This window comes from Panthera pardus, unplaced genomic scaffold (assembly GCF_024362965.1).
Source record: "Panthera pardus isolate Hobbes unplaced genomic scaffold, ASM2436296v1 HiC_scaffold_20, whole genome shotgun sequence".
In the NCBI taxonomy this organism is placed as follows: domain Eukaryota; kingdom Metazoa; phylum Chordata; class Mammalia; order Carnivora; family Felidae; genus Panthera; species Panthera pardus.
Window position 1 is genome coordinate 27,868,103 of NW_026526766.1, and position 26,823 is coordinate 27,894,925.

At 47.2% G+C, this 26,823-nt stretch overlaps 1 protein-coding gene across 8 annotated transcripts in view; it reads left to right on the plus strand.

Annotated features, from left to right (window-relative positions):
• The first annotated feature begins 958 nt into the window (after positions 1–958).
• The window catches only part of DAPK1 (death associated protein kinase 1), a 188,760-nt gene continuing 162,895 nt past the window's right edge, over positions 959–26,823 (plus strand). For 2 of the 8 annotated variants that reach the window (XM_019423480.2, XM_019423489.2), the window contains exons 1-2: positions 1,123–1,391; positions 2,249–2,418. In XM_019423480.2, the coding sequence (XP_019279025.1) occupies positions 2,357–2,418 (62 nt within the window). In that variant the 5' untranslated portion in view covers positions 1,123–1,391; positions 2,249–2,356. The other 6 variants (XM_019423488.2, XM_019423481.2, XM_019423486.2 and 3 more) reach the window with 6 other exon arrangements.

A 26,823-nucleotide genomic window follows, 5' to 3' on the forward strand; every position in this document is an offset into this window, starting at 1 on the left:
CGAACAATGATGTAAATCTGAAATCTCAGAGGGCTCACATATTTTCTGTCATTCTAAGAAGTAAGATAAATTTCCCTGTAGGAGCTTTTTTCTGTTTGGGGATCCCCAGAAAGTCCCTATGGGGAACCATCCTTTCTGTTCCCCAGACCTAAAAGGGTGGTGGGAGCAGAGTAAGAAACAGAATGGATGAAGAGTCTCCAGGAAATAGACCAGCACAGTCTTCAGAAACATGATGTAAGCCCCAAAGGTAGTGTTATATTTTCTAGTAGCTGCATTTTAAAAAAGAAAAAAGGTGATATTAATTTAATAATAGATTGTATTTAACTCAATATATCCAAAACTATCATCCAAATATGTAGTTATTACAAAAATATTCACAAGACTCTTTTCATTCTTATTTCTATACCAAGTCTTGGAATCCGAGATACTTTTTGAACACTTCACTCTTGACTAGCCAGCCACATTTTAAATCATCAATAGCCAAAAACATATTGAAGAGCACACATATACCCTTCCTCTCTGTTGCTTCATTGGGCCCGTGAGACGTCAACTCTTTCTTCTCTGGTTGCATGTCTTATCATTCAGATCTCAGCTAGACATACCTATTCCGGAGAGGGACTGTACGACCCATTCCCTCTCTGCCCTACTCTAGCCTGTTCTGTGTTACCGCCTCCAGTGAGCCGATTTCTTCCAAAGTGATCTTATTTGCTTACGGCTTTTTTCCCCCCTGTCTTCTCCACCAGAATGTAAGTTTCATGAGGGCAGGGTTTTTGGGGTTTTTTTGTTTTTCTTTTAAATCTATTTTGGTCTCCGAGCTCCCGGTGCCCAGCACCGTGCCTGGCACACGCGGGGCGCTCATTTCACATTTGCAGGACGGAGGAATCGCATCTCTCTGGAACGCGGCGGCCGTGGGGGGCAGCCGAGCGGCGTGCACAGGTGGAGCGCCCACGGCGCGCGCGGCTGCGCTCCCCCGGCTCCCGGGTGGGTGTCGGTGAGTGGGTGTGCGCGGGGGTGTGCGCGGTAGAGCGCGCCAGCGAGCCCGGAGCGCAGAGCAGGGAGGAGCAGCCAGAGCGCTGCGCAGAGCCCGCAGCGCCGGCCGGGCCCGGCAGCTTGGAGGTGGGTGGGCCGTGCCGCCAGCCCGCTCGCGGGGTCCCCATTGGCCGCCCGCCGGCAGCCCTCCGCCAGGAAGGCGGCGAGGAGCCGAAGAGCTGCTCCCGAGCCGGAGGGGGGAGCGCCCGGCCGAGCAGACGCCGGGGCGGACGCGCGGGATCCGCGCCCCCCACCCGCCCCCTCCCCGCGCTCCCGCCGCCGCCCCGCTCGTCTCCGGCGCTGGCGCCCACGGTCGGCCTCCGACAGCTCGGGAGGGACTCGGGCAGCTCCTGGGCGCCCGGGTGAGTGGCCGCGCGCGCTCCCCGGCTCCTCCCGGGCCCCGCCGCCCGCTTTTGCTTTCGCGGCGGCGGCGCGGCGGGGTTTGCCCGGGCAGCGCCCAGGGCAACTGGGAAGGCCGAGGAGGGGGCGGCTGGACTGAGGGGGAGAAGTGGGATCGCAGCCAGGAGGCGGCCCCAGGCCCGCGGGCCGGGTGGGAACAGGTGGCGCGGGCTGGGCCGGGCGCTTTGTGTCGGGGCGCGGAGACCGGGAGCAGGCGGCCGCGCCTCCCTCGGCCGCTCCCTTTCCTCCCCTGCTCCCCCGGGCGGCCGCGCGCCGGGTCGGCCGGGTAACGGAGCGGGAGTCGCCAGGAATGTGCCTCTGGGGACTGCCTGGCTCGAGGGAGGGGAGAGGGTGGCCGCGGCTGCTGGGGAGTGCGGGAGCCGAGAGGTGGCGCGGGGGCCGCCGAGCCTCGGCGGGCTGGAGGGGGATGCTTCCAGCGAGGCGCGTTCCTCCCGGGCGCGGGCTTCATTCTTCCGCGGCGCCCCCGGAGGTGGGGAGCTGGGTGGGCGTGTGTGTGGAGAAAGGGGAGGCGGGGAGGCCAGTCACTTCCGGAGCCGGTTCTGATCCGCTCAGAGCGCCCTGCTTTGAGCAGGGGACGCGGACCTTGGGGTGCGGTTGTGCCCGGCCCCACGCGCGCGCGGGCGCTGCGGGGCCGGGGGCGTCCCTGGCGCGGGTTTAACAAAGGGTGCTCCTCTTCGCCGGGCGGGGAGGGGCAGCTGGGGAGAGGTGGGCTTCGGCGAGGCGAGCGGCTCTTAGCATGGGGAGGTCCTCTTCCTTTCCGGGTTGTCATTTTATTATTGTTATTGCTCTTATTTTAAAGGGCTGGAGACTGATGCATGAGGGGCCCACGGAGGCGCAGGAGCGGTGGTGATGGTGTGGGAAGCGGAGCTGAAGTGCGCTGGGCTTTGCTGAGGTGTGACAGTTTATCATGACTGTGTTCAGGCAGGAAAACGTGGATGATTACTACGACACCGGCGAGGAACTTGGCAGGTACAGGGGGCGCCCGAAGCGCCTGCCACTGGGTCGCGGGAATGCATAATATTGGGGCAGTGGGCAGCTGCAATTTGAATGCAATTTGAATCGGGCGGCTCCCTCTCCCTTCGAAGAGATGTGCAAATTATAGAGAAAGGAGTTACTAGCCCAGCGCGGGCTGGAAACCAGAAATAAACCACTTCATCCAAGGGGCTAGGATGGAGAGGCGATTTCAGTGATTACGTTGCAGAGGGTATTGATCAAGACCCCTGGGCAGGAACAGATTTAATTGCAGTAACTCTTGTCAGCGTTTGCCCTTCGAGATGAGGCAGACGCTAAGGTATGTTTGCGTCTGGAGTTAGGTCTTCTATGTGATTTAAACAGAGTACAAACTAATTAGTTGGCTTTTAAAATCTTAATACTTTCTGTCTGCATTTTCAAAGTAACAGGAGCAAGTAAGTATTGGTAGATCATATTTGGCGACTTGCCAGATGCTGGTGTTGGGTTTGGATTTTGAAACTTCCTCTAACCAGGAATTTAATTACCCCCTTGGTGTTAGTGGTTGCTTTGGTTTCATTTACAATGTTAAATTTTTAACAAATAAATGACGGAGAGTCTAATAGGGCTGTCTGGATTCAGAGCATTGCTTTGGGAGCTGTGTCTCTGTGTGTAAAGTCGTTCAGTTTCTAGGTAAACAAAGAATGATTATTTTGAGGCGGCTCCGGGCTGGCTCAGTTTCCCCTTGACTGGGTATTTGACAGGGTGTGTTGGTTGAGCTCTGGTCTAACTAGCAGAAAGCTGTTTTCACACCTACATTTAAATTCAATGTAAGAATTTGATTGTAGTGTGTTGGTACTGACTAAAGGATCTTGAAACAAACAGAAAGTGTGTATTTACTTACATTTGTATCAAAATATATTTTTTTCCATATACCCCGGATGTTCTGATGCAAAGCAGTTTCTTTACTAGAAAGAAATTCAGAAATGCCCACACTCCAGGTTACCTAATGAGAATTTCCACTGTGGAGCTTAACTAAATTTTTTTACAAGTTTAAGTAATAGTGCAGAATAAAAGCAATTTTGAAAAAAGTTACTGTAATAGAATATTTCTCTGTGTGTTTTGTATCAACTCAGGACATCACTGAGAGCCTGCACTTAAGAGGAGCTTCCCATCTATTGCAGATTTACTGAGTGAATACTTTAGAAAGAAAGCTCTCAAAAGTCATGTTTCCTGGATATGTTTAAGATTAAGGTTTAAGAGTGTGTGGTTGAGGTACTTGGTTTAACTAGAATTAAATCACTCTATTCCTGCGGTTTTCAGCAAGATGAGTGGTATATGGAGTTTTCCTTTGAGAGTAGGGGAAAAGGGTAGAAAAATATATTTTAATTCCGTTTGTGTTGTGTGGCCTGCTTATAGAAATTCTCTTAGAAAGAGGAGTGATTAAAATTAGATGAGCTGATTGCTTTATGGATTAAGTATATGACCTTATTTTCAGTAGGATCTTTTGCTCGAATTATGTGTTCTGAGAAAGGAAAAAAAAGTGAAGCCTCCCTGAGGCTGGTGGGGGAGTTTGTAATCTTTATTTTGTGGGCGAGATGACAGGCCCTCTTAGCTGAGCTGGGAGGTGGCCTGTTCACTTATCAGTGCATTTCACTCTGATTTGGCCTCAGTCTTGTTTCCACGAATAACTTTCTCCCCGCTGTGCAACACTAATTGACGCCTTGTTTGCTGAATAATTTAATTTATGTGACCTTTGAATTTGAAGGAAGGGCTCTGAAAAACTGGGAGTTGGGTTTTTTTTAATAGAGCACATATGCCCTATATCCATCCAATACCAGCTGCTTTTGCTTTGCCTAGAAATGGGGGAAATGGTTGATTGTAGGGGGAAGTTTTTTTCCAAGTGCTGTGATTTTTGCATCTGCCTTGGAGATAGCCACTTCCCGAAAACAAGTCCTGACTAAGGCAGACACAAAGAAAAGAGGCTGCTTCGTGTGTCACAGAAATGAAAATGGGCAGTTATTTAGCACCAATGCAAGGCTGATCTAAGCAGTGAGTGATACAGGGACCAGCGTATGGATTCAGCACTTGACCTGGGTGTCTTTAGAAGTCATCTAAGTGATAGCTACTCTCCTAACTTATGAATATGCGGAGACCAAGTCCATAGCGAGAGAAGGGAAGACGGGTCCACTCAGTAGTGTTATTGTTAATACTTTACGTTGAGGAAAAGCAGGAGCGTGTGTATGTATAAGTATGTGTGCATGCACGTGTCTGTTGGTCTGTGTATGTTAGTGTGTGTCTACCCAGGACTGTGCTACCCAGGACTGCTGTAAAAGCTCTCTGTCCCTGTAAAGAACTTTATAAAGTATTCTGGTTATTGCAGTGGTGATCCAGCAGACAGACCATGGGAAAGATATCCGGTTTCCAAATCTACCTCTGCAACTTGCTAGCTTTATGACCTTAAATAAGTCACTCACCCTTTCTGACCCTTAGGATTCTTCATTTTTATTTATTTATTTATTTATCTATCTTAATCTATCTATCTATCTATTTTTTGAGAGGGAGACACACACAGCATTCGTGCATGGGAAAGGGCAGAGGGGGAGGGAGGAGGAGAACCTTAAGCAGGCTCCACGCTCGGCACAGAGCCCGAAGCGGGGCTCGATCTCAAGACCCCATGAGATCGTGACCTGAGCTGAAATCAAGTGTCTGATGCTCAGTCAACTAAGCCACCCAGGCTCCCCTCCTTCATTTTTGAAGTGAGAGGTTTAGTGCTTGTGTCATGGCTGTTGTGTAACACATGTAAACATATTTTCATCAGCAGTATAGAGTTAAACAAATGCAGATCTCATCTGCAGGCCTGGCTGAGACCTGTGGGTGTTGCAGGCAGGCTGCGGACTTGGCCTGCAAGTCAACGTACATCCAGGTATCTGTTTACCAATTTGGGGAAAGGAGGCCTTCTGGGAAAAGGGTCCTTGGGGAGACCCTTTGATGTTGCCCTTGGCCTCCCCATCTGAGTCAGAGTGAAGCGGCCCAGCCTCCACGTGGAAACAAATTCCTGTAATGAGCAGGACCCCCGTCCTTAGAAGACTGTTTGGTGACCTTCCATGTTGACTCTACGAGGCCCTTTGGGGTCTCACTCTCTGTCTCAGGAGGTGGAGCAAAGCACTGCTTCCATCCCATGGAATGGTTTCTGGGAGGAGTTCTTATAAATGCAGATTTCTCCATCTGCTGGTCCCCTTGGGTCCTTTTAACGCCCCAGGGTGCCTCAGCCACTCTTATCAGTTGGCACTTGGAAGGCCACAGGCTGGCTTGTCCCACCTTTGGGCGCTGGTTATGTGGTTGGCAGTGGTTCAGCCTAACCTGTGAGCCTTCTAGACACTTCTCTGAGCACCTCTTTCCCGGGGAGCAGGCCTTCTTTCCTCTTCCGCTGTCTCACCTTACACGATCTTAAGACCTAGGTCTTCCCTCCTGAAGAAATCCCACCACAATGATGTGCCCCTTCTAGAAACCAAAGATGTGCCGTCTGAATCACTCTTCTGTGTTGGTATGTGACCGCAGCCGGCTTCGTGCCATGCTGTGTCCTTGATCTGTGTTGTCGTTATTCTTGTGTTGCCTCTTGTAGCCAGCTTGAACGTTCTTTTTGGGTGAGTTCCGCGGTCTTTTCTCCCGAGGGCACAGAGTGCGCTGTGTAACACCAGGCAAAAGCTTGACTCATGCCTGAACAAACTAATGCAGGTTGGCAGGTGCAATATCGAGACCAGAATGGGGATTTGAGACATAAATGATGATGTGAACGCTGATGCTGATAAGCATGCAGCGAGTGGTGTGGGCCAGCCTTAGTATACTCATTTGGAAAGTGAGGAGACACCTGCCTTTATAGGGTGTTGTGGGAGTCGGAGACAGTGGCTGTAAACATATGACACTGTCACTGCCTAAGGTATTATTTTTAATAACCTGTTGTCCCCATCCTGGTGTTTACCATATTGTAGAGTCATTGCTTCTTTGATTATCTGCTTTCCCCACAGGTTGTCACAAGGTTGCGACCTTGGATTTGCTCATCATTTTTTATCTCTAATGCCTAATTAGGTGCATGTCAGTAGGGGCTCAATAAATGCTTGCTGATGGATGAATGGATTGATATATGCAAAGCACCGTGAACACACACACGCACCCCCCCGCCCCACCAACATGTACGTACGTATAGCCCTCGATAAGTGATGACCCTGGTGGAGATGAGCTTAGGATGTTAAAGTCTGCAGCTCATAAACATCAAAGCTGCTTTTCCTTTTGTATTGTCTATGCCTGAACAGTAATATGCACAGCAGCCAAAATTTACAAGCACAAGATCAGTTTTAAACAAAACAAAGTGGAGCCTTAGAGAGTTTACACTGGTCGGCTGGTAGCTAGAAGCTAATAATTCAAATTTAAAACATTCTCCCTTTGGCATAAAATCCATAGGCATTTTAATTGAAGTAAGGCTTTGTCCTAAACTCCGAGAGTCGGAGTACATCATTCCTTTGGTTTACTGCGGACTGCAGGGGTGGGCCCTTAGAATTACGGCAGGCCTGTGTGGATGGAAGGAGGAAGGACTTCTTGGGACGTTTCCTCTTTGGAAGTGGGACTCACAGGCCCACTGGGTTGACTAGGAGATCATCCCGTAGGACAGCGCTGAATGTGATTTTTTTTTTTTTTATTTGTGTTTCTCAGATGTTTCCTTTGATAGGAGAGGCTGCAATGTTTTAAGAGAGATGACGTTCAAATATATGTAGCGGAGGTAACGTTCAGCAACTTTTTTTGAAGTATAGTTGACACACAATGTTATGTTAGTTTCAGGTGTGCAACATAGCAATTGGACAAGTCAGTGTGTTACAGAATGCTCCCAAGTGTAGCTTCCCTCTGCGACTGTACAACACTGTGTTAATATCATTGACTATATTCTGCATTCAGTGATTTTGAATTCTGTGCCTCTTAGGAAGGTCTAATAATGGTCTTCTGGGGTGTGGAGAGAAGGCGTGGTGATGGTCATGAGTGGCAGTTGGCTGGATGCTTGCTTGATGCACTGGGAAGGCACCTCTGGATCACTAGGCATTATTTAGGTTGGATGGGGCCATGAACAAAGGGGGTTGAGGTTTTGTTGATGGGGAGCCAAGAAGCATTGAAGCCGACTTTTGGGTCCCCTGTGCCCTGTTACGCTAAGCCTGTATCTTGCCCATCCACTTAGGAACCTAAGACCCCATAGCATTGGCTGCCCCTGCAAAGCCATGAAAAACACACAGTAAGCTTACAGAAATGGATGCTCAGATTAATTTCAGTAATTACATATGGGGGTTATATCGGGAGAGGTGACATTGGCGACATATCCTCTTACCACCCAGCAAAGTTGTGACTGCTTGAAGGCAAAGGCCATTTCCTTCCGGGTGGGGTAGAGGCAGGGAGGGCATCTGGGTGGAGAGGCACGAGGGCGTGCTGCTGGATACTCCTGAAAGTGGAGTGGTGCCGAGGCAGGGCTCTCGGAGGCCCTTTGGGGTCTCACTCTCTGTCTCAGGAGGTGACCTGTGAGTTACAAGGTCAATTACATAGTCTGACCTCTTGGAAGACCCCCTGGCTTCCTGCAGGGAATTTCATCCTGAATCCTTAATTCTAGCCATCTGCTGTGTGTGCCTAAGTTAACCAGGCATTTGGTATAAATGCAACAAAGCCTAATTTTGGTAGAAACTTACTACTCATCGTGAGACAAAGAAGCAGCCTACTGGTGGGGGAGGGAAGGGGCTCGCATTGGTGAAGTTCAGCCCAGAGACCCCTGGACACCCAGACCTAGAAGAAGCTGGAGTGATCGCTGGGTCCTCCCTTCTTATTTCATCTAGTGGGTGCTTAGGTCAAGTGGCTTTGTTAAGCAGCTCTTAGTAGGTAGCAGGAGGCGGGCCCCGAACCCTGGCCAGGCTTCCTTAGCATTCTTCACGCTACTTAGGATTTGACAATTTTCCTTTTTTGGAAGCCAGATGAAGCTGATATTTAAGAAAGGTGATTTGGGCAGCCTGCTAAGGCTAATCTGTTTTAATACCTGCGTTGGAGAGGGTGGTTAGAAGAGCTAGTAGCCACCTCAATGAAGGTTTTATGCCCCCCTCGCCCCCCACCAGCCAGGGGCTTACTCTGGGCACAGCACTCTTCCTTGGCACTTTCCTACCCACAGAAACTGCTTTCCTTTTCCCAATGGCTTGTGCCCCACGGTTATGAATGATGTTAGTGTGTGGCATAGTTTGACCCAACTCCGAAAGTTAATAGTTCAGCTTTTTAGAAAGTTCACAGAACACTCTTATTACTTTTTAACCTTTGAGTAGGGTAGTGTGTTAAGAGTCATGGCCCTGCCTAGTGGGCCATCCCCTACATGACAAAGTTTTTCGTTTCATTAAGTGGCACTCGTCGGTCTGGTTTGGGGCTGGTATGTGATTGTCTGAGACTTGAGGTGGAAGGTGATACTGAATTGTTTTGCTTCGGTTTATTGAGGTAAATTATCACAACACAATGCATCATCTCTCAGCCTTGAAAGAGATGATATGATAGTATAATTATTTAGAGTAAATCCAATTTATCACTTTGTTAACATTCTAAATGAATTCCTTTAAATGTGCAGTTAGGAGGGAGAGGAGGGGAAAAAATTGCCCTTCGGTTTTTCTATATCATCTAACTAAATGGGATTAAAATAACTGTGTCTAACTAGTGAATCTTTCTTAGGGAAACCAGAAAGTGCTGTACCTCTCTCTAGATTCAATGCACCACGAGGGTTGTTACAATGAAAAAGTTGGAAAGCCTAAAATGGTTCCCGTCTTATTTTCGACCCCAGCCCAAAACAAAACAAACAAAACAAAAAAACAAAACAAAATCGGTCATGTGCCTGTAACTAACCTCTGGTGTAGGTCACCAGTGTGATCCTGGGTGGCTTTTATTTCTCACTTCTGTCCTTTTTTAGGTGACGTTATGAGCTCATGTGGCTTAGGGATCACACTATGGCCATTTAAGTAATGTTACCTCCCCCTGAGAAATGACTGCGGGGCTTTCCTCTGTGTTCTACGACATTTCGTCGTGAGCTTGAGAAATTTTATTCAGCATCCTAATGTATATTGAGAGATGTCAGGAGAGGAGGTGGGGCGAATGTCGTTGATCTTTTTCCCTTTATAAACACGTTCAACTTCAGACAAGGAACGTAATGTTTGAGAAGATGAACGCTGTAACCTGCTGATCTCTGGTGTTTGGAAAATTTATATTGATGGTCCTTATATTCGTAAGCCTGGTGGTTTTCGGCTGGGCAATTTGACTCCGAGTGTGGACTCTCTTTTGGGACACATTTTCTGTCAAAACTGCCTAATCGTTCTTACTTAGATCTAATGTGATGAACAAGGCTGGTGTAGCTCAAATACAGCTGATACTGTAAGGGTTCACCTGTAAGGAAGGAGCTGATTTCCATTCTTCCCCATTGTTCTTTCTGCAGCTTCTTGTTTTCTGCCTTTGAAACCATGCACGCTTTTCCTTTGTCACTTAAAAACGGTATTTTTGTCTTCCATGCTCTTGTTTGAGGCCCCCAAAAGTAGAATTCTCCCATTGAAAGATAAATGTAGGGAACGTATCAGTGCCCCTTTTTTTGATCTGTCATGAAAAGGATTAGCTTTTCCACTGAGCTGCCTACAACTCGCATGTCTGTCTTTGAGCAGGCTGTGTATGCAGAGGGTAGGTATGACTTAGGTGAGGCAAGGCAAGGAACAGTGACGGAGGGATATGTTGGGACAGAGAAAGAGTGGCTTGGGGCAGAAGACAGAAGAGGTCACTAGCTCGAGCTGACTCAGTTCTTAGGTTCCCATCCTACTTTGAGACGTTGCCTTGCTTCAGTGTGGAGTCCCATTTTTTTTTTTTTTTCCATCTGTGGTTTCTGGGTAAGCAGTGTGTGTGTCTCTGGAAAAGTGATGAAAGGCTGCAACCTTTTGAGTGTAGGATTTAATAGACTGGGAGTTACAAGCTGCTGCACTTTACAAACAACAACAAACTAAGCTACGGGCACTGTAGGTATACGGAATACCTTCGAGAATAGACTTTTGACAGCCAACTGCTGCTGTCCGGGATGCTGATACACAGAGGAGCTGTCTGTAGAAATTGGGTAAGCAAAAACAAAACCGCCAAGAAGTCACTTGCTATCTGACGAATCACTATCTTATTGGTATATAAATCAGTATAATTGAAAGCAGCACCTGCCCGGGGTTTCTGCTGTGCACCTGGGACATGAATATACAGCGTTGTCTTTCTAAATGTTGTCTTTGCCCCTCCGAGTGTATGCAGTGTCGGCATGCAGGGGAGCCTGGGTGGCTCAGTCGGTTAAGCGTCCAACTTGGGCTCAGGTCATGACAAGCCGGGTTCAAGCCCCGCGTCAGGGTCTGACTGACAGCTTGGAGCCTGGAGCCTGTTTCAGATTCTGTGTCTCCCTCGCTCTCTGTCCCTCCCCCATTCCCCCTCTCTCTGCCCCCCCCCCCCGTTTCTCTCCCTTTCTCTCTCTCTCTCTCTTTTAAAAATAAATAAACATGAAAAATTTGGGGGGCTGAATTAGCATGTGAACAGCTTTTTGTGAAGCCAGAAACTTCTACTGAGTTTGTCCTCAGGAGCTCCTCTGGCTTCTGATGAGCACAGGTTCGTTTTCCTTCCCCACTGCGGTGTATGAATGGCCCCTCTCCTGGCTTGCGCACGCCGCAGCACAGACCATCATTGGGGTGGCACCAACATGCTCAGGGCAAGGCCCGGCTGACTTAACGGCGCTTCTGCTCCTTTTCCTCCCTAATGTCACGTTTTCCACATTGTGCCAGTGGAATTAAGTGGAATCCTCACCTGTCATCCCGTTTGGCCGTGAGCCTATAAAATGACTTCTTGGGATTCTGTTCTTGGCATTTCTTTGCACGGTAATTCCAACAAGCTTCGGGAGAGCTGGAAGATATTTACAGTTTTCCCATCTAGAATTGATGAGGGCTGGCCCCAAGCACCGTCATATATTTTCCCTTACGTAGAGCTTCAGGCGACTGGTTCAGTTGTTTGGGAGAGGAAGTGAATTAGTACAAATGGAATCTTTTCCAGGATGAAGTTGTGTCAGTCTGTGCTCTCCCCACCCCTCCTCTGGCACGAGGTAGCTGTGCTCGGAAAATACAGCAGTGGACAGGCGAGGGGAGCCTGAAACACGCTTTGAAACACGAAGTCCCTTGGTTTTGCTAAATGCAAGGCAGGCGTGGAATGAGTGTATCCTCTTTTATGAATATTGCTGATTAATAGGGACCACCCTTTGTAGGTCTCATCTTCTGAGCCATGTTCTCCCTTTGATGAAGATAATAAAAAAAGAAAAAATTATTTACGCTAGAGAGAAGTTATCACCTGGAGAAAAAGAGGCAAGGAGGAAATAACCTGGCCATTTTCAGTCCACATCCTTCCCCAGAGCATGTCCCTGGCTATTCCACCAGGAAGACTGTCTTTCTTAGTTTTTATGTTCCTTAACAATCTGGAATATAGAAATGACCATTTGTGTACTTTTGCAGTTGGTTTATGCATGCGATTCTTGGCTCTCCCTCTGGGTTGTAAGTTTCTTCTGAGAGTAGAAAACATGGCTTTTTGTCTCTTACATTGGATGGGATTAAATTAAGCACGCATTTGGCCTTGTTTATTTGCCTAATGCAGGTACATATGCAGAAATTAGAATATGGCTCAGAGCTTTGGACCCAAATCCCTCATTCCACAATATACTAGCTGTTACCTTGGGAAACTCACTTGACTTCCATGAGATGCAGGTGTTTTCCTGTTAAATGGGAGTAGAAATCATACCTATCTCATATGTTCGTTGTGAGGGGCTCCTGGGTGGCTTAGTGGGTTAAGTGTTCGATTTAGGCTCAGCTCATGATCTCATGGTTTGTGGGTTCGAGCCCCACATCCAGCTCTGTGCTGACAGCTTGGAGCCTGCTTCGATCCTCCCTATCTCTATCTCTCTGTCCCTTCCCTGCTTGCACACGTGTGCATGCACTCTTTCTCTCTCTCAAAAATAAATAAACATTAAAAAAAAATACGCTCATCGTGAGGTTGTATATAGTGAGTGTAAAGTGGTCTAGTACCCCGCATATATTAAATGCTTGAGAAGCAATGGCTGCTTAACAAGACAGAATGAGAGGGAATGGCATGGTGAGGGTATGGGGACTGTGTAACATGCTTTTGAATCTATGTATCAGAACCCTACCTCTTCTCCATCCATTCCTTATTTCCCTACTCAGGTTCTGGTCTGGACACCTAGGGAGGGTGGGGGTGAGGGCTCATGTGTCACTTCCTTCCTCCTTTTCTTCTCCTTTCTCCTCTGCCCTTGGCTCAGTCTGCAGGGGTGGGGGGTGGGGGCTCATTCTGCCATGTTCGACTTTGTTCATCTGATCTGTCCTTGTGGGTGTGCTTGCTCTGGGCTGGTGGGCCCTCACCCAGGACTCGGTTTGTGTGCTGGGCTCCCTCAGCGGGTCTGCCTCAAGTGTGGTAGATGGTTCTTCGAGTTCCTGAGAAACAAATGAGCAGTTTAGCTGGGCATTCAAAAGTTTAGCTGGGCTGCTAGAGATAGGATGCCAACTTGAACCTCCACCCAGACGCCGTGGGAAGAAGGAGGGGGGAGCTTCTGTTAAGGAGGTTCTATTTAGATGGAAAGAGATGTGTCCAGGGAAGCCAGGGCGGCTGAAGCTGCATGATGGCCAGGTGTCAGCTGCTCGAAAATGCTCAGAGGGGTAGCCCTCCTGGCATTGTCGGGAACCCGAGGCAGGTCAGCATGCAAATTCAGTTTTCATAGGGTGTCCTTCGGTACTTGAAAAGCCTATTTCGTTCTTCTAGCTCCTTTTTAAGTTAAAAATTGTCTCAAGCAGCCAGATAAGACCCTAGGAATTTGACAGAGAGACACATCACTGATTTTTGTTACAGATCTTTATGGAAAAAGAAGTCCGAAATGAGTGTGTGGGCCCCCGAGTTCCTGACCAAAATGAGCTTGCTGCAGAACACAAGACCTATGGCAGATCCGGGCCTCCATTCAGTTCTGACACGTACTGATTTAAGATGTGAAAATGAGTGTTTGGCCAAGCCCAAATCGCCCGTGCCAAGAAAAGCCTATTAGGATGGTGGCTGAAAGACTGAATTGTTAGGAGGTACTTAATGGCCAGGAGGCTCCGCCAGCTGCTGTGGGTAAATGCCCACTTACACATTTGAGTGCCCGTCCCTGTTCCCCTGGGCCAGGGTCTCGTTTGTGCAGGGAGCATGGCTGCTGTTCAAGAGGCCACTTTAAAAGGATGCTTCCTTATCGAGTGGATAGCTTTAGTTTATAAAAGCAACATTAGATGCTTGCAAATTTGAAAGGGCAAACACTTGGAAGCTGAGTCTGGGTGGGGAGTCGAGGTAAAATATCAGGGAGTGACACAGCTAACTATAAGCAGTCAGCATACAGAGAAGAGACCGTTGAACCAAAGAGTCTTGTGCACCGTAATATCTGTTCAATATCTCTTCCTTCATCCAGGGTGGGCTGCGCATCTGAATGGCCCAGCCCTTGCTGACGTGTTCCACAGGACAGTTTATCTCAACAGGTCTCTAATCCTGTAGAGTAGACGGACTTTCCCCAGTCAATGGTAATAGAAAGCCCAAGTAAGAAGAGAGAGAAACCAAGTATGGAAACTGTTTTTGGCGTTCAGGCAGGGAGAGGTCGTTCTGATCCGGAGGGGTCATTGATTTCTCTTCATTCGTTAACTCACATTCTTGTGGGCATGTAAAAATGGAAGCAGGTGAGCACCTGGGGGATACGTGTATGTATCTCTGTCCTTATGTTCCTTGGAAGAAAGTGGGAATCAGACATGAAGCAGAAAATAAGGAAACCGAGATGGACTGGGAACCCATGTAGACCGGGGTTTGGAGGTAGGCATTGTAATCCACGTTTTACAGATGAGAAAACTGAGGTTCAGGAAGACACTGGCCTTGGATAATGTGTGTAAAATGGCAGAGGTAACCCTTCGAGACCCGAACTGCTCATCTGTGTCTGCGAATTGGGTGGTGGGTGGTGTAGCTCACTTTGTGTCCTGTTCCTTGGTCACTGTCCTGGAGGGGAAGTTTATTTGTTTATTTTTTTGTTCTTTAATGTTTTTTTTTAAATTATTATTATTGAGGGTTTTTTAAAAAAATATAATTTATTGTCAAATTGACTTCCATACAATACCCAGTGCTCATCCCAGCAAGCGCCCTCCTCAATGCCCATCATCCATTTTCCCCTCTCCCCCATCCCCCCATCCCCCCTCAGTTTGTTCTCAGTGTTTAAGAGTCTCTTATGGTTTGTCTCCCTCCCTGTTTGTTTGTTTTTTTTTTTTTTTTGGAGGAGAAGTTTAAAGAACTCTAGAACATCTAGCAGAGTGCCAGCTCCTGTGATGTGTTCAGTGCAGGTTTCCTTTGTTCTAGGCACTTCTCAACCTTGGCACCTGTGATAGTTTGGTGGGGATAATTCCTTGCAGTGAGTGCTGTCTGGGGCACTGTGGGATGTTTAGCAGTATCCCTGACCTCCTTCCACTGGATGCCAGTAGCACCTCCGCCCCCGCCAAGTTGTGACAACCAAAAATGTGTCTAGACATTGCTACGTGTCTCTTGAGGGGCACCACCCTCCCCACAGCCCATAGAGAAGGAGTGGGCTATAGGGTCAAGACAAGGAAGTGTTGACTAATGGGCCTGAGGGCTGGTGCTTGCAGTAGGCAAGCCAGGATCCTGCACCCAGTGGGCAGAGGCAATGCCCTTGAAGGAAGCTATTGAAATTGGTGTCCAGAAGTCTGGGGCAGGTGATGTCTGACGTGCTGTCCCAGGAGTGGGTGGGTCTGCTGTCTCCCAGAGGTCTGGGGTGGGATTGGCAGTGAGTAAGACCTGGAGAGGCTGCTGGTCAGACTTCCAGATGTCACTCCCCTGGGCGTGGGTGCCTCCCCCAGCTGACAGCTTGGTTTCTGCCGTGCCCCTCCCTCCTGAGCAGGATGCTGTGAGTCACAGCTGGGATCCCATTGCTGCCTGACCTCTCTCCACCCCACTGTCTCCCGAGGGTGGCATCTGCTCCTGTCTTGATGATTCTGTTTTTAACCTGCTTAATAGGTGTTTTTGTTTTGTTTTGTTTTGTTTTGTTTGTTTTATACTGATTGCTAATTTTAGGTCAAAGCTAGGTAACTCCTACTTTTTATTCTCTTTTCATTTCTTTTAGCCCCCGGTTTCTGCCTGGATGGTGTAGCGTGCTGTGTGACAGTTGGGAGCCCACATGCCCTAGTTACTGCTCATAGATCCCTTCCTCCTGGCAGGGGCTTTGAAAGGTAGAAAGTCAGGTGGGGGTGGGGTGGCCCTAGCAGGAGGTGGAAGAGTGTTTTGCCCTGTCTCCCAGCTCCCTGGGGACACGGAGACAGGGCGCTTTCATGGAAGTCAGCTGGGGAAGCTTGCCAGTAGGGGAGGGTGTGAAAGGACCCTGATTTGGGGGATGTTGAAGAAAAGGGAAATGTGTCATCAGGGTGATGGCCGGAAATGAGTCCACTTCTAGCCGTTCAGGTGAAGGTTATAGGACGGCCAGGTACCCACCGTCTGGGGATCTGATAATCTGCCTCAGCTGAGCTGGAGCCACGGAGGAGACCTACCAGCAGCATGTGTCATTTTAGGGAAGAAACACCCTGACCTCTGTCTCCCTCTTTCCTCCCCTCCAACCTCCTGCCAGTGCCTGCTGTTAACCACCTACAGGAAAACACAGTGGTGCCATGTGTGGGGACAGCCTCCAGGCTGGGCAAAGAAGAGTGTAGAACACATTGGGGGTGGGGGGTGGAGATGGAGGCAATGAAGAATAATCAGGAAAGGGACATCCATTGGTGACAATAGTGACCTGGGGCCGGGTTTGTATGTTATTGTTACCCTCTGTTGTGCAGGTGATCAGAATCTCTGCCCTGTCCACATGTGGGACCTTCCTCTCTACTCTGGATGCTGGGTGTATATTCCATTTTGTTCAGGAGGTCATCCTGGGCATCCCACTTCAAAGTGATGACCTCCTCTTGCAAACTTCTGGGGCAATTTCTCTTTGGAACATTCATGTAGCATTTAGATTCCCCACCATTGCTTTGCTCACTACCGTGTGTGTGTGTGTGTGTGTGTGTCTCCCCTGAATTGTAAGCCCTTCGAGACATCATAATTCTTTTGTTCCTAGCATCTTGTAAGAAGGTATTCCAGAAATACCTGTTGTTTGATGATCAGTTCCCTTAACTGGTCATCATCACAGAAGGACGGTAGCCATAGTTCCTGAGTTTCAAATGTGGACAAATAATCATTAATGGGTTCTTTAAGATGCATAGTGTGTTCTCATCCTTGGGATAACCCTGAGAGGTGACAGCCCCCCAAAGGTCCCCATATCACAGTGCTATCTGCAGGGGAGGATGTGGACAGAACAGCTTTGTCTTTTCTATTGCAGTAGAGTGAGGATTTCCCCAAACTCTGCTGGTACTTTTGACCATGTTACATATTCTCAGGGTCATATATATTTAAGAATTTCAAAGTATGGGGGTCGGAGGGGAGTCTAGTGGGAATAAAATGTGGTTGACCCCATTTCAATTACAGATAGCAGAGGCAGTAGGTACCTGGTACTGATCTGTCCCGTGTCACAGCTGGTGTGGTTCTCCGAGAAAGCAGCGCGTGTCTGTGCTGAGTCTGGGAACAGAGCCTCTATGGCACAGCCATTGGCCCTGGAATATTTGCAGTTTCTAAGTGGAAACTAAGGGACTTGTGTTAAACCTTCTTGCAATCTGCAGTTGCCCTGGCTGTCAGGCAGTTCTGTCAGATCTGCTCTCATTTTTATATAATGCCTGAAAATGGAGGTTTCACAAAGGAAAACGGAAATCTTAATATAGAATCAACTTCTTCCCCAGTAGATTTCAATTGATTCTTAGTACATGTAGAAAGGTGTATCGTGTGTTCTGAAAGGATAGGGTTTAATTATGGTTTAAAATTACTTCTATAGGAAGTGCGTGGAATTATACCCAGAGTGAAGAAACAGTGCCTCCGGTAGAGTCGTGTAAAAGGGTTGATGGGAAAACAGGCATTGGCAGCCGAGCCTCCCCTGCCTGGGGCAAGTGTGGGGACAGTGGGGGCCGGGGCTGTGAAAGCACCTGCTGATTACCCCTGAATTACCCCTGAGCAGATAAGGACAGGGACAGCTGGAGACAGTTTTCAGTGCCTAGCTCTTGTTCCTGGGGTTGCACTCCCTTCTGTGGTAATAAAGAGATCATAGGCCGGAAGACAGGTTCTGGAAAGCCACATGACAAGGGGAAGGTTTTTGAGAGCAGGTATTTTAAAATCAGCCACTGTGGGGTGAGGGAAGAATCAGGACGTTGGTAACAACTGGAATTCAATTTTATAGTTTCTTACTGTCCCACGAAGGTGGTAGGAAGTGTGTTTTTTTTTAATGCTCCTTTTACAGACTGGGGAACCAGAGTTCATGGCAGCAGAGAGCTCAATTTAGTGGTAACTGAACTGTGGGCGTGCGTGCATATGCATATATTATATGCGTGTGTGTGTACAACACAGGTACACATGTATGTGTGTACATGTGCACATGTGCATTAGAGATTTTACTGATATAAAGGATGTATAACACAATTCACAAATACTAAGATGTGTGTAAATTCCATATAGCCGTTTGCATCTCACAGAATGCTCTCCTTGGTTTTTGCTTTGGCTGACCTGTGGTTGACAATATTTTGACAAATGGAGTTGCATTCCTATTTGCTAATTCTTTTCCCAATAAATACATCACCATTAAATCTGACATGCGATCTGCTGTTAGACTCAGCCTCGTACAAATTATATTCATTAAACTGAACCGTTTTTCAACTTCACTGCCAATTGCAGTAGTGGTAACTATCTTTTTTAAGCTCTCGGTGTCATTGTAGGCTTTGGGACATTATTTGATTGTATATTATTTAACAGTGGCTGCGTTTAGCAGGCTCTTCCGATTCCTGCAAAATGAACAGAACTCTCTCGTGAGCTGGCACAGGCAGGCTGGAACCTTCCCCTGTGCCACTGTTAAGGTCTGAAAAGGCAGGTGCTTGTTTGTCTTACTCAGTCCCAAGGATGGTGCTGAATGTCAGTGACAGATGCAGGAATTGTTGGTAGCATAGGTGTGTGAAGCTTCGAGGCTGGGCTGCCTTCTGGTGGGACGTCAGCCCTCGAGCAGTGTGACGCAGACAGGAAGGGAGAAGACAGCATCTCCTATGTTTTTTACTTCCAGCTTTATTTAAGCTGGTATTTTTCTTCCCCATCTTCTAGGAAAGGGAAGGCTTTTGTGTCAAGCAGTGTGGTGACTTCTGAGGTTCCGTTCTGTTACAGGGAACAAGAGAGTCGTATCCCTTTATGTCTTCTGGAATAGGTGACATATTCACATTGGCATGGAAGTCAAAGGGGATTTGCAGGGAGAGGTAGCCTCCTTCTGTCTGTCTTCTAGTCACCAGCAACTCAGCTTCTTGAGATCCATCCAGATAGAGTCTACATGCATTTAAGTCAATAAACTTATAAATATTTTCATATTTTTACTGAAATGCTATTCATCTTGTTTTGCGCTTTGTTTTTTTCACCTGGCAACCTATCTCGGAAGTCATCCTGTTACTGTACAAAAAGAAATGCCTCTTGCTGTTCTGGTTGTCTGCCGTAATTTATTTAACTCTCTCCGGATCTAGGTGCTCGTAGGGTTCTTTCCTAACTTTTTTGTTACAAATAATTCTGCAAAGAATTCCTTTGTGTAAAATGTTACAGTTATCCGTAGGATAACTATATTCAACAAAGTGGCAACCCTGCTGTTGCAGCAGGGTTGGGTTCTTGCCACTTTGTTGAGTGTAGTTTCATTAATTTTTAAATATGAATGAGTATAGACTCCTTTTCATGTGTTTAAGAATTTTTTGTGTATGTTGTGAGCTTTCAATTCATAGTTTGCTCGTTTTTCAGTAGCTTTGTAGACCTCTGTGTGTGGGGGCTCTTCATATATTACAAATCGCTTCATGTCTATGACATGATTTGTGCATCTTTTTTCTAGGCTATGATTTGTCTTTTGACTTTGTTTCTAGTGTTTTCTGTCCCATGGATAAATTTGTGTATTGTGGTAAAATACACATAAAATAAAATTTTCCATTTTAACCATTTTCAGGTATGCAGGTCATTAAGTGCATTCACATTGGTTGCACAACCATCCCACTAATCCAGCTCCAGAACATTTTCATCAACTCAGACACCTGTTTTTTTTAACATGTCAAATTTATCGAATTTTTTTTTCATTTGTTGCGGGTTTTATGTCACAGTTAGAGAGTCCTTTCCCATGTTGACTTTGTTAATAAATAATCTCTATGGTTTCTTGCAATACGTTTGTGGTATGTTACTTAAATTTAAGTCTATGATCCATCTGGAACTCATTTGAGTATAAAATGTGAGGTATGGTTCCAAATATATTTTTCCCAGAAAGTGAGACCTTTGATTGCCAGTTGGTCATCAAACATGGTATGGGGACAAGCTGGATTCAATTGGTGGGGTCGTGTCTGGCATTTCAGTAGCTATAGGGAAATGGTAAAGAAGCCATTCTGAGCAGTTTATGTGAATGGTGGGGGGACCTCAGAAATAAGCTTGACCTAGATTGAGGAAATCTCATTCTAGGAAAATACAAGCTCCCGGGTATTTATGTTTGCTAACCTCAAATAGAATCCCAGACATGCTCGTCAGTACTTTGTCTGAACTTGCTGAAAGACGGTCTATTTGTATCCCTGCTGACACAGTTGGATGGGATCTGTACAGCCCACAGGACAGAGCTTCCTGTCTCTCAGGCAAGGACGAGCATACTGTGCCCTGCCAGAGGCTGTAAAGGAGGCGAGGAAGGGGGTGGGCGTTGGGGCTGAAATCTAGCTGATGCTCGGGGGCCTCTGACAGGAAGAGGGGCACTTGTTCATGATTCACTCAAAGGCTCCGAATAGGCCAGAGGTGCCCTGACACTAGAACCCAGTTTCCCGAGTCTCTAGATTCACTACCGAGTACCCTTCTGGAGCTATCCTCCCAGGCTCCTTGAGAGGAGCTTCAGAAGTACCCTGCATTCCAGGTGTGCTTGACCCCTGAGCCCCTCACCCTCAGGGTAGCTGGCAGGGCTGGGGCATTGGAACCCCCGGGCTCATTATCTCAGGCCGCAGGCAGCAGAGACATCATTGCTGTGTGTTCCGTGAGGTGGGGTAGGAAAGGTTGGGAAGCCTTGAACTTGCATCTTTCTCAGAAGCCTGAGGTGAAGCTGAATTGGGTTCCCTGCCAGAAGCACCCCCTCAAAGAATTCCAGGGGACACCTGTCACCTTCCGTCCACATCCCAAACGGTGTGACTGGTACATCCTGCGGTTTCCCCGGGGCCCCCTTTTATCCCATGGTAGCCTGTGGGTGGCCCTGTGGATGCAGTTGGGGTGGAGGAATATGTCTTCCAGTGTGGGCAGGGAGCTCCAGGACTTACTGCGTCTCTATTTTTCATCGAGCTTAGCTCAAAAATGAGTTGAATTAATGAATGACACAATGTCAAGTTCCAAAAATAAGCAGAGATAGTTGTTTTGTCAGGGCAACTGTGTCCAGGCTGGGGACTTCTGGTCTACCTCCTTTTCTGTGTGTTTTCGTCTCTTCCCTCCAAGAGCTCTCCGAGACGTGGCACTGGGGCTGCTCCCCTGGTTGCCCAGCTGCCTGCCCACTGTGTCTGGTGTCCCTGGAAGCTTCAGTGTTTGAGGAGCTGAGTTCCCTGTCCCTGTTGCTCTCATCAGGGTAAGAGGTCAGTTGTTCTGAAGGACATGACCAGTCATTTGAGCCATAGCTGTACAGAGAGATGGAAGTTTGTTTTGAAATATTGAAGTGCAATTTACCTAGAAACGCTAAATATTTCAATTCTTTGTTGAGTTTTGCTCTTTTTCCTGATGATTCGATGTTTTTTGCCTTTTTCTCCCAGGTATAATTTGCATACAGTGACATTACACTTTTTTTTTAAGTTTATTTATTTATTTTGAGAGAGACAGAGCGCAGGAGCAGGGGAGGGGCAGAGAGGGAGAGAGAGAGATAATCCCAAGCAGACTCTGCACCGTCAGCGTGGAGCCCGAGGCAGGGCTCAAACCCATGAACCACAAGATCACGACTTGAGCCGAAACCAAGAGTCGGATGCTTAACTGACTGAGCCACTCAGGCGCCCCAGGCATCACACTTTTTATCATGCAGTTCTGTGAATTTTTTTTTTTTTTTTAATTTTTTTTTTTAATGTTTATTTATTTTTGAGACAGAGAGAGAGAGAGCATGAACGGGGGAGGGGCAGAGAGAGAGGGAGACACAGAATCAGAAGCAGGCTCCAGGCTCTGAGCCGTCAGCCCAGAGCCCGACGCGGGGCTCGAACTCACGGACCGCGAGATCGTGACCTGAGCCGAAGTCGGACGCTTAACCGACTGAGCCACCCAGGCGCCCCGCAGTTCTGTGAATTTTAACAAAGGCATGGTGTCCTATGACCTCTCGTGCGGTCAGAATGTACAGCAGTTCCCTTATCTCCCCAAACTCCCTTGTACTCCTGGTAGCTAGCCCCTGCCTCCCCCAGCATCTGGCAATCACTGCTGAGTCTTCTGTTCTCATAGTTTCCTTTTTGAGAATGATATAGGAATGGAGTCCTAGTGTATGTGCCTTTTAAGTCTGGCGAGCGCAATGCATTTGAGATTCATCCATGTTGTTGGGGTATCAGTTCATCCCTTTTTATCATTGAGCAGTATTCCCTTGGATGAATATGCCACAGTTTATCCATTCACCCACGGAAGGGCATTCAGGGTTTTCCAGTATATTTTTAATATTTTGACTATTTCCATCTGTTAGTGGGTGGGAGGCGTTCTAGAGAATTGCTATGGTACTAAGCAAGCATGTTTGGTATCTTTCTTCAGGGCAAAGCTTTTGGGCAACATCCTTCAAGACATCCAGTATAATTGTGCTGAGGGTCCTTTAAGATGACGGTGGTAGTGGTGGTGTCACTGTGCCCGAGTCTGGTTGACACCTCACCAACTCAGCCATCCTTAATTATTCTCTACCGCTCTCTTTCGTGAGTGACAATGCCTTCTTTGATGTTCAGGCCAATTAGAAACGTTATAAAAGCATTTCTCTGCAAACTCAGAACTCAAGCTAAACCATTTCCATATGCTGTTTTCTACTTCAAAGACAGTTGAAGGATAGTTTGACACAATTTCTTCCCTTTAGAACAGGGTCTTAGCAGTGGGGCCAAGGAGGAGGGGATAGAAAGAACCCCCTGAGGACATCCGTCTTGGGCAGCCTCACGACACGGACACCTAAAAGGGTGGAGGACCAAAGATGTTAGTTGTCTGTAATTATTTAGCTGATAGAAACAGAACTCTGTAAACATTCTGTGAGAGCAAAGCCTGCTACAAGGCTGCACATCCCAGTGGGGAGAACTGATGTCTGCACGCTTCACTGATAGGTTGTATCATGTCCAGCGACCCTCTGCCTCCTTAAGTGTTGATCTCCTAGAGGCTGAAAAAAAGTCCCTAGAGTAGTGTTGAGGAAACTTGGATTTTGACCTTGACAGTGTCGTCTTCAGCATTGTGCGTACTTCGGTTTCTCTTTGTTAGGATGAGGGGCTTGGAGAGGATGGGCCTCTTGGGTCTTTGATACTGATCTCACCGCCTCCAACCCAGCATATGGTTGCTCTTTATATCTGCTGGGTCCGTGAATCTAGAAGCAGCAACTTGGAACCTCGGGGATGCTGGGCTGCCGTCACTGGTCACCAAGCGTCAAGGGTGGCCGTGCACTGTGGTGGGCCAGGCCTTAGCTGGCTGAGTCACCCTAGTGGAGTACAGATGCACTTGCTCCTGCTGAGGTGAGATTCTGGGGAAACTTCTCTGATGCTCTCTGAATCCAGGCCTGTAAGGAGGATGATCTCACAAAAGACCCCTCATGTAAATGTGCATGCAATACTGTCTTCCATTAGCAAGTCTATCAAAACACAAACCCAATGGTTGTGTTACCAAACACCGAGCTTCCCTTTGAGCTGTTACTGGCTGCATTATGTGGTTATTTCACATCCTTCTTTTCTTGCAAGTGACATTTAAAATACTTCTCCTTTGAAGCACGCATGTTAGGCCGGGAGGAAATCTGAGAATGGAATGGGATCTTTTATCCAAGACCTTACCTGCAAGTGATCATTTGCCAGCCGGAGTACGGAAATCATTAATCCTTCTTTGCTGCTACATTCCTAGTGACTTTGAAATGGGAAGTCACATTTCAGAAGTATGTTGCACTCATACATCCCACATTATTTCATGCACTTAAAGACAGAGATAGTTTGAATTCCGTACATGGTTACATCAAGCCATGTTTGTACGGAATGTACTGGAAGCTCATACTGACGTGCAGCGTAAGACTAGCATCCTTGCTTAAACACTCACCTACGTCAATCAGACTTTTCGAGAACTTCAGCATGCCTAAGCATAACAACGCTTCGTCCATTTGGAAGCTTATTGTTAGAATACACTGTCTGTTCCTTCTTCTCCGTGTGCCCTTCCTGCAGAGAGCTACGCACCAGCCCTCACCTCCTTCAACCTTTGCTCAGATGTCACTTTCGCAGTGAAGCCAAACTTTACTGCCCTCTAAAAATCAGCTCTCACTCCACATCGTACCCCGTTTTCTGCCCCACGTTTCCCTAGCGCTTAGCACTTCTAACATGCTACTAACAGAACCTAACTATCTTGTCTTTATAAAAGTTAAGGGTATTATCTATTTTGGGACTCTTTCATCAGAGATCTTTGTCTGTTTTATGCCAGGCACCTAGAACAGTGCCTCACACACAGTAGTGCTCAGCAGAAAGTGCACACATGCATGAGGGGGTGCATAGCATAGTTTTTGGCTTATTCGTTTGCTTTCATTTCTTGACTGCAAAGGTGGGGGGACGGTTGCATTGGAGGAGACAGAGCTTTAAGCACATGCACTGAAGGCTTCATCCCTTTTCCCGCAAACACAACTGACTGCCTTGAGGTAGTAAAGAAGCCTCTTGCCCGATCGGGCTCAGGCTGGCCCAGGAGAGCCCAGGAAAAGAGTTCCTGGTCACCTGCCCCTCAGTGCAGGTCAGGCTTGCTCTGTGGTGCTGGGATCTGGCCTCCTGCTATAAATCTCCTTCTTGTCACCTCTGTCCCTTTAAATTTAGGTTTTCGTGAGAAATGTTGGTGTGGGGGAGTATCTGGTGGCTCCCTGACTTCATACAACCCTTGCTTCCTCATCTGCAAAGTAAAGATCAGGAGAACTGCCTTAGACATTACATCAGAGAGCAGACATCACTTCTTTTCTAAATTTTTTTTTAATGCTTATTCGTTTTTTTTCATAGAGAGTGTGAGACAGAGTGCGAGACATTTTTTTGATTGAGAGAGACAGAGCAAGAGACAGGCTCCAGGCTCTGGAGTGACAGCACAGAGCCCAACACGGGGCTTGAACTCACAGACCGTGAGATCATGACCTGAGCCGAAGTCGGACGCTTAACCGACTGAGCCACCTGGGTGCCCTGGACATCACTTCTTACTGTAGTGCTGTTCTTTTTTTTTTTTTTTTTTTTTAATTTACATCTAAATTAGTTAGCATATAGTGAAACAATGATTTCAGGAGTAGATTCCTTAGTGCCCCTTACCCATTTAGCCCATCCCCCCTCCCACAACCCCTCCAGTAACCCTCCGTTTGTTCTCCTTATTTATCAGTCTCTTCTGTTTTGTCCCCCTCCCTGTTTTTATGTTATTTTTGTTTCCCTTCCCTTATGTTCATCTGTTTTGTCTCTTAAAGTCCTCATATGAGTGAAGTCATGTGATTTTTGTCTTTCTCTGACTGACTACTTTCACTTAGCATAATACCCTCTGGTTCCATCCACGTAGTTGCAAAAGGCAAGATTTCATTCTTTTTGATTGCCGAGTAATACTCCATTGTATGTATGTATATATATATATATATATATATATATATATATATATATATACCGCATTTTCTTTATCCATTCATCCATTGGCTCTTGTGTCTTGATGATTACAGCTTTGTAGTATAGCTTGAAGTCTGGGATTGTGATGCCTCCTGCTTTGGTTTTCTTTTTCAAGATTGCTTTAGCTATTCGGGGCACTGCAGTGCTGTTCTTAATTTTGAAGCTCTTCCCCTCCCTTCCACTACTGTCTGCTATTTAGAATTAAAAAGCACCAATTTTGCCCCCTTCCCTTTTTTCCCAACAAGAACCTATATGGTTTTTCTCATGTTCTGTTGTTGTTATTACATTGACCACAACTTACACCATAGTGACATAGCATGTTCCAGAATGTGAGAAGTAAGCTGAACTCGGAGGCTGTCACTTTCAGGCAGTGTCGGAAGTCCAGAGCAAGCAGCGGAGAGCTCTTGTAACTCTTGACATAAGCCCAGAGACACTGTGTTTCCAGTCCGGGTTGTATCCTCAGTTCCTGCTTTCAGTCCTCCCTGGAAGGTAGCTTGATTTTAAATGTGCACATTTACTTCAAGTGTGTACCATTTATATGAAGCATATTAACAACCTCTGGCCCTCTGAGAGTCAAACACTGTCTGCTTTTCTGGGCCCATTTTGAAATTGGAAGAGAGAGTCTGTATTCAGCTGCATACACTCCATTTCAGCTTTAATAATTAATGGATGAAAAGTTCTTTCATCCACGGCACTTCTTTGAAAATTCCAGAATAGTTCTCCTCTGTCCGAGGCATAGTAATTTGGCTCTTTAAAAAGATAAACATGCTATTTAATTTTTAAACCGATCTTCATATGCATCTTGCCGGCTTGGGACAGACTGATTGAACTGGTTTCCCTTTATGTCAGCTGGTTCTGGGTGGAACCCCGTGAAAAGGGTGTGCAGAGGGAAACCTTCTTGTGGCAGGTGGGAGCAGACATCCAGGGAAATCCCCAAGGGACCCTTTTAAAGGTCAACCTCCCTGGAACAAAGTAGTCATGGGGGCCAGACCAGTGACCTCTTCACATTCATGTAGGTCTCCCCTTCAAAGGAGGTTTTTAAGTAATTTCCTTTCCCAGGGGGCCCAGAGCAGCTGTGAGCCACGGATTAGCATCAGGCCTTTTAAAAATACAGAGTAATGAATGTGAGAAATTGCTTATCTTTTGGAAAGTAAAGTAGAGTCATGGATATGTTTGAAAGCATCTATCTATCCATCCCTCCCTCCCTCGCTCCCTCCCTCCCACTCTCTCAAAGACAAAAAAGAGAGAGAGGGAGGGAAGAGACCAGCAATGGAGGAAGAGAGACAGAGGGGGAGGAGGTGCATTCATGGGAAGAGTGGGGGTGGGGAGGAAAGAAAGAGAGACTTTGGCA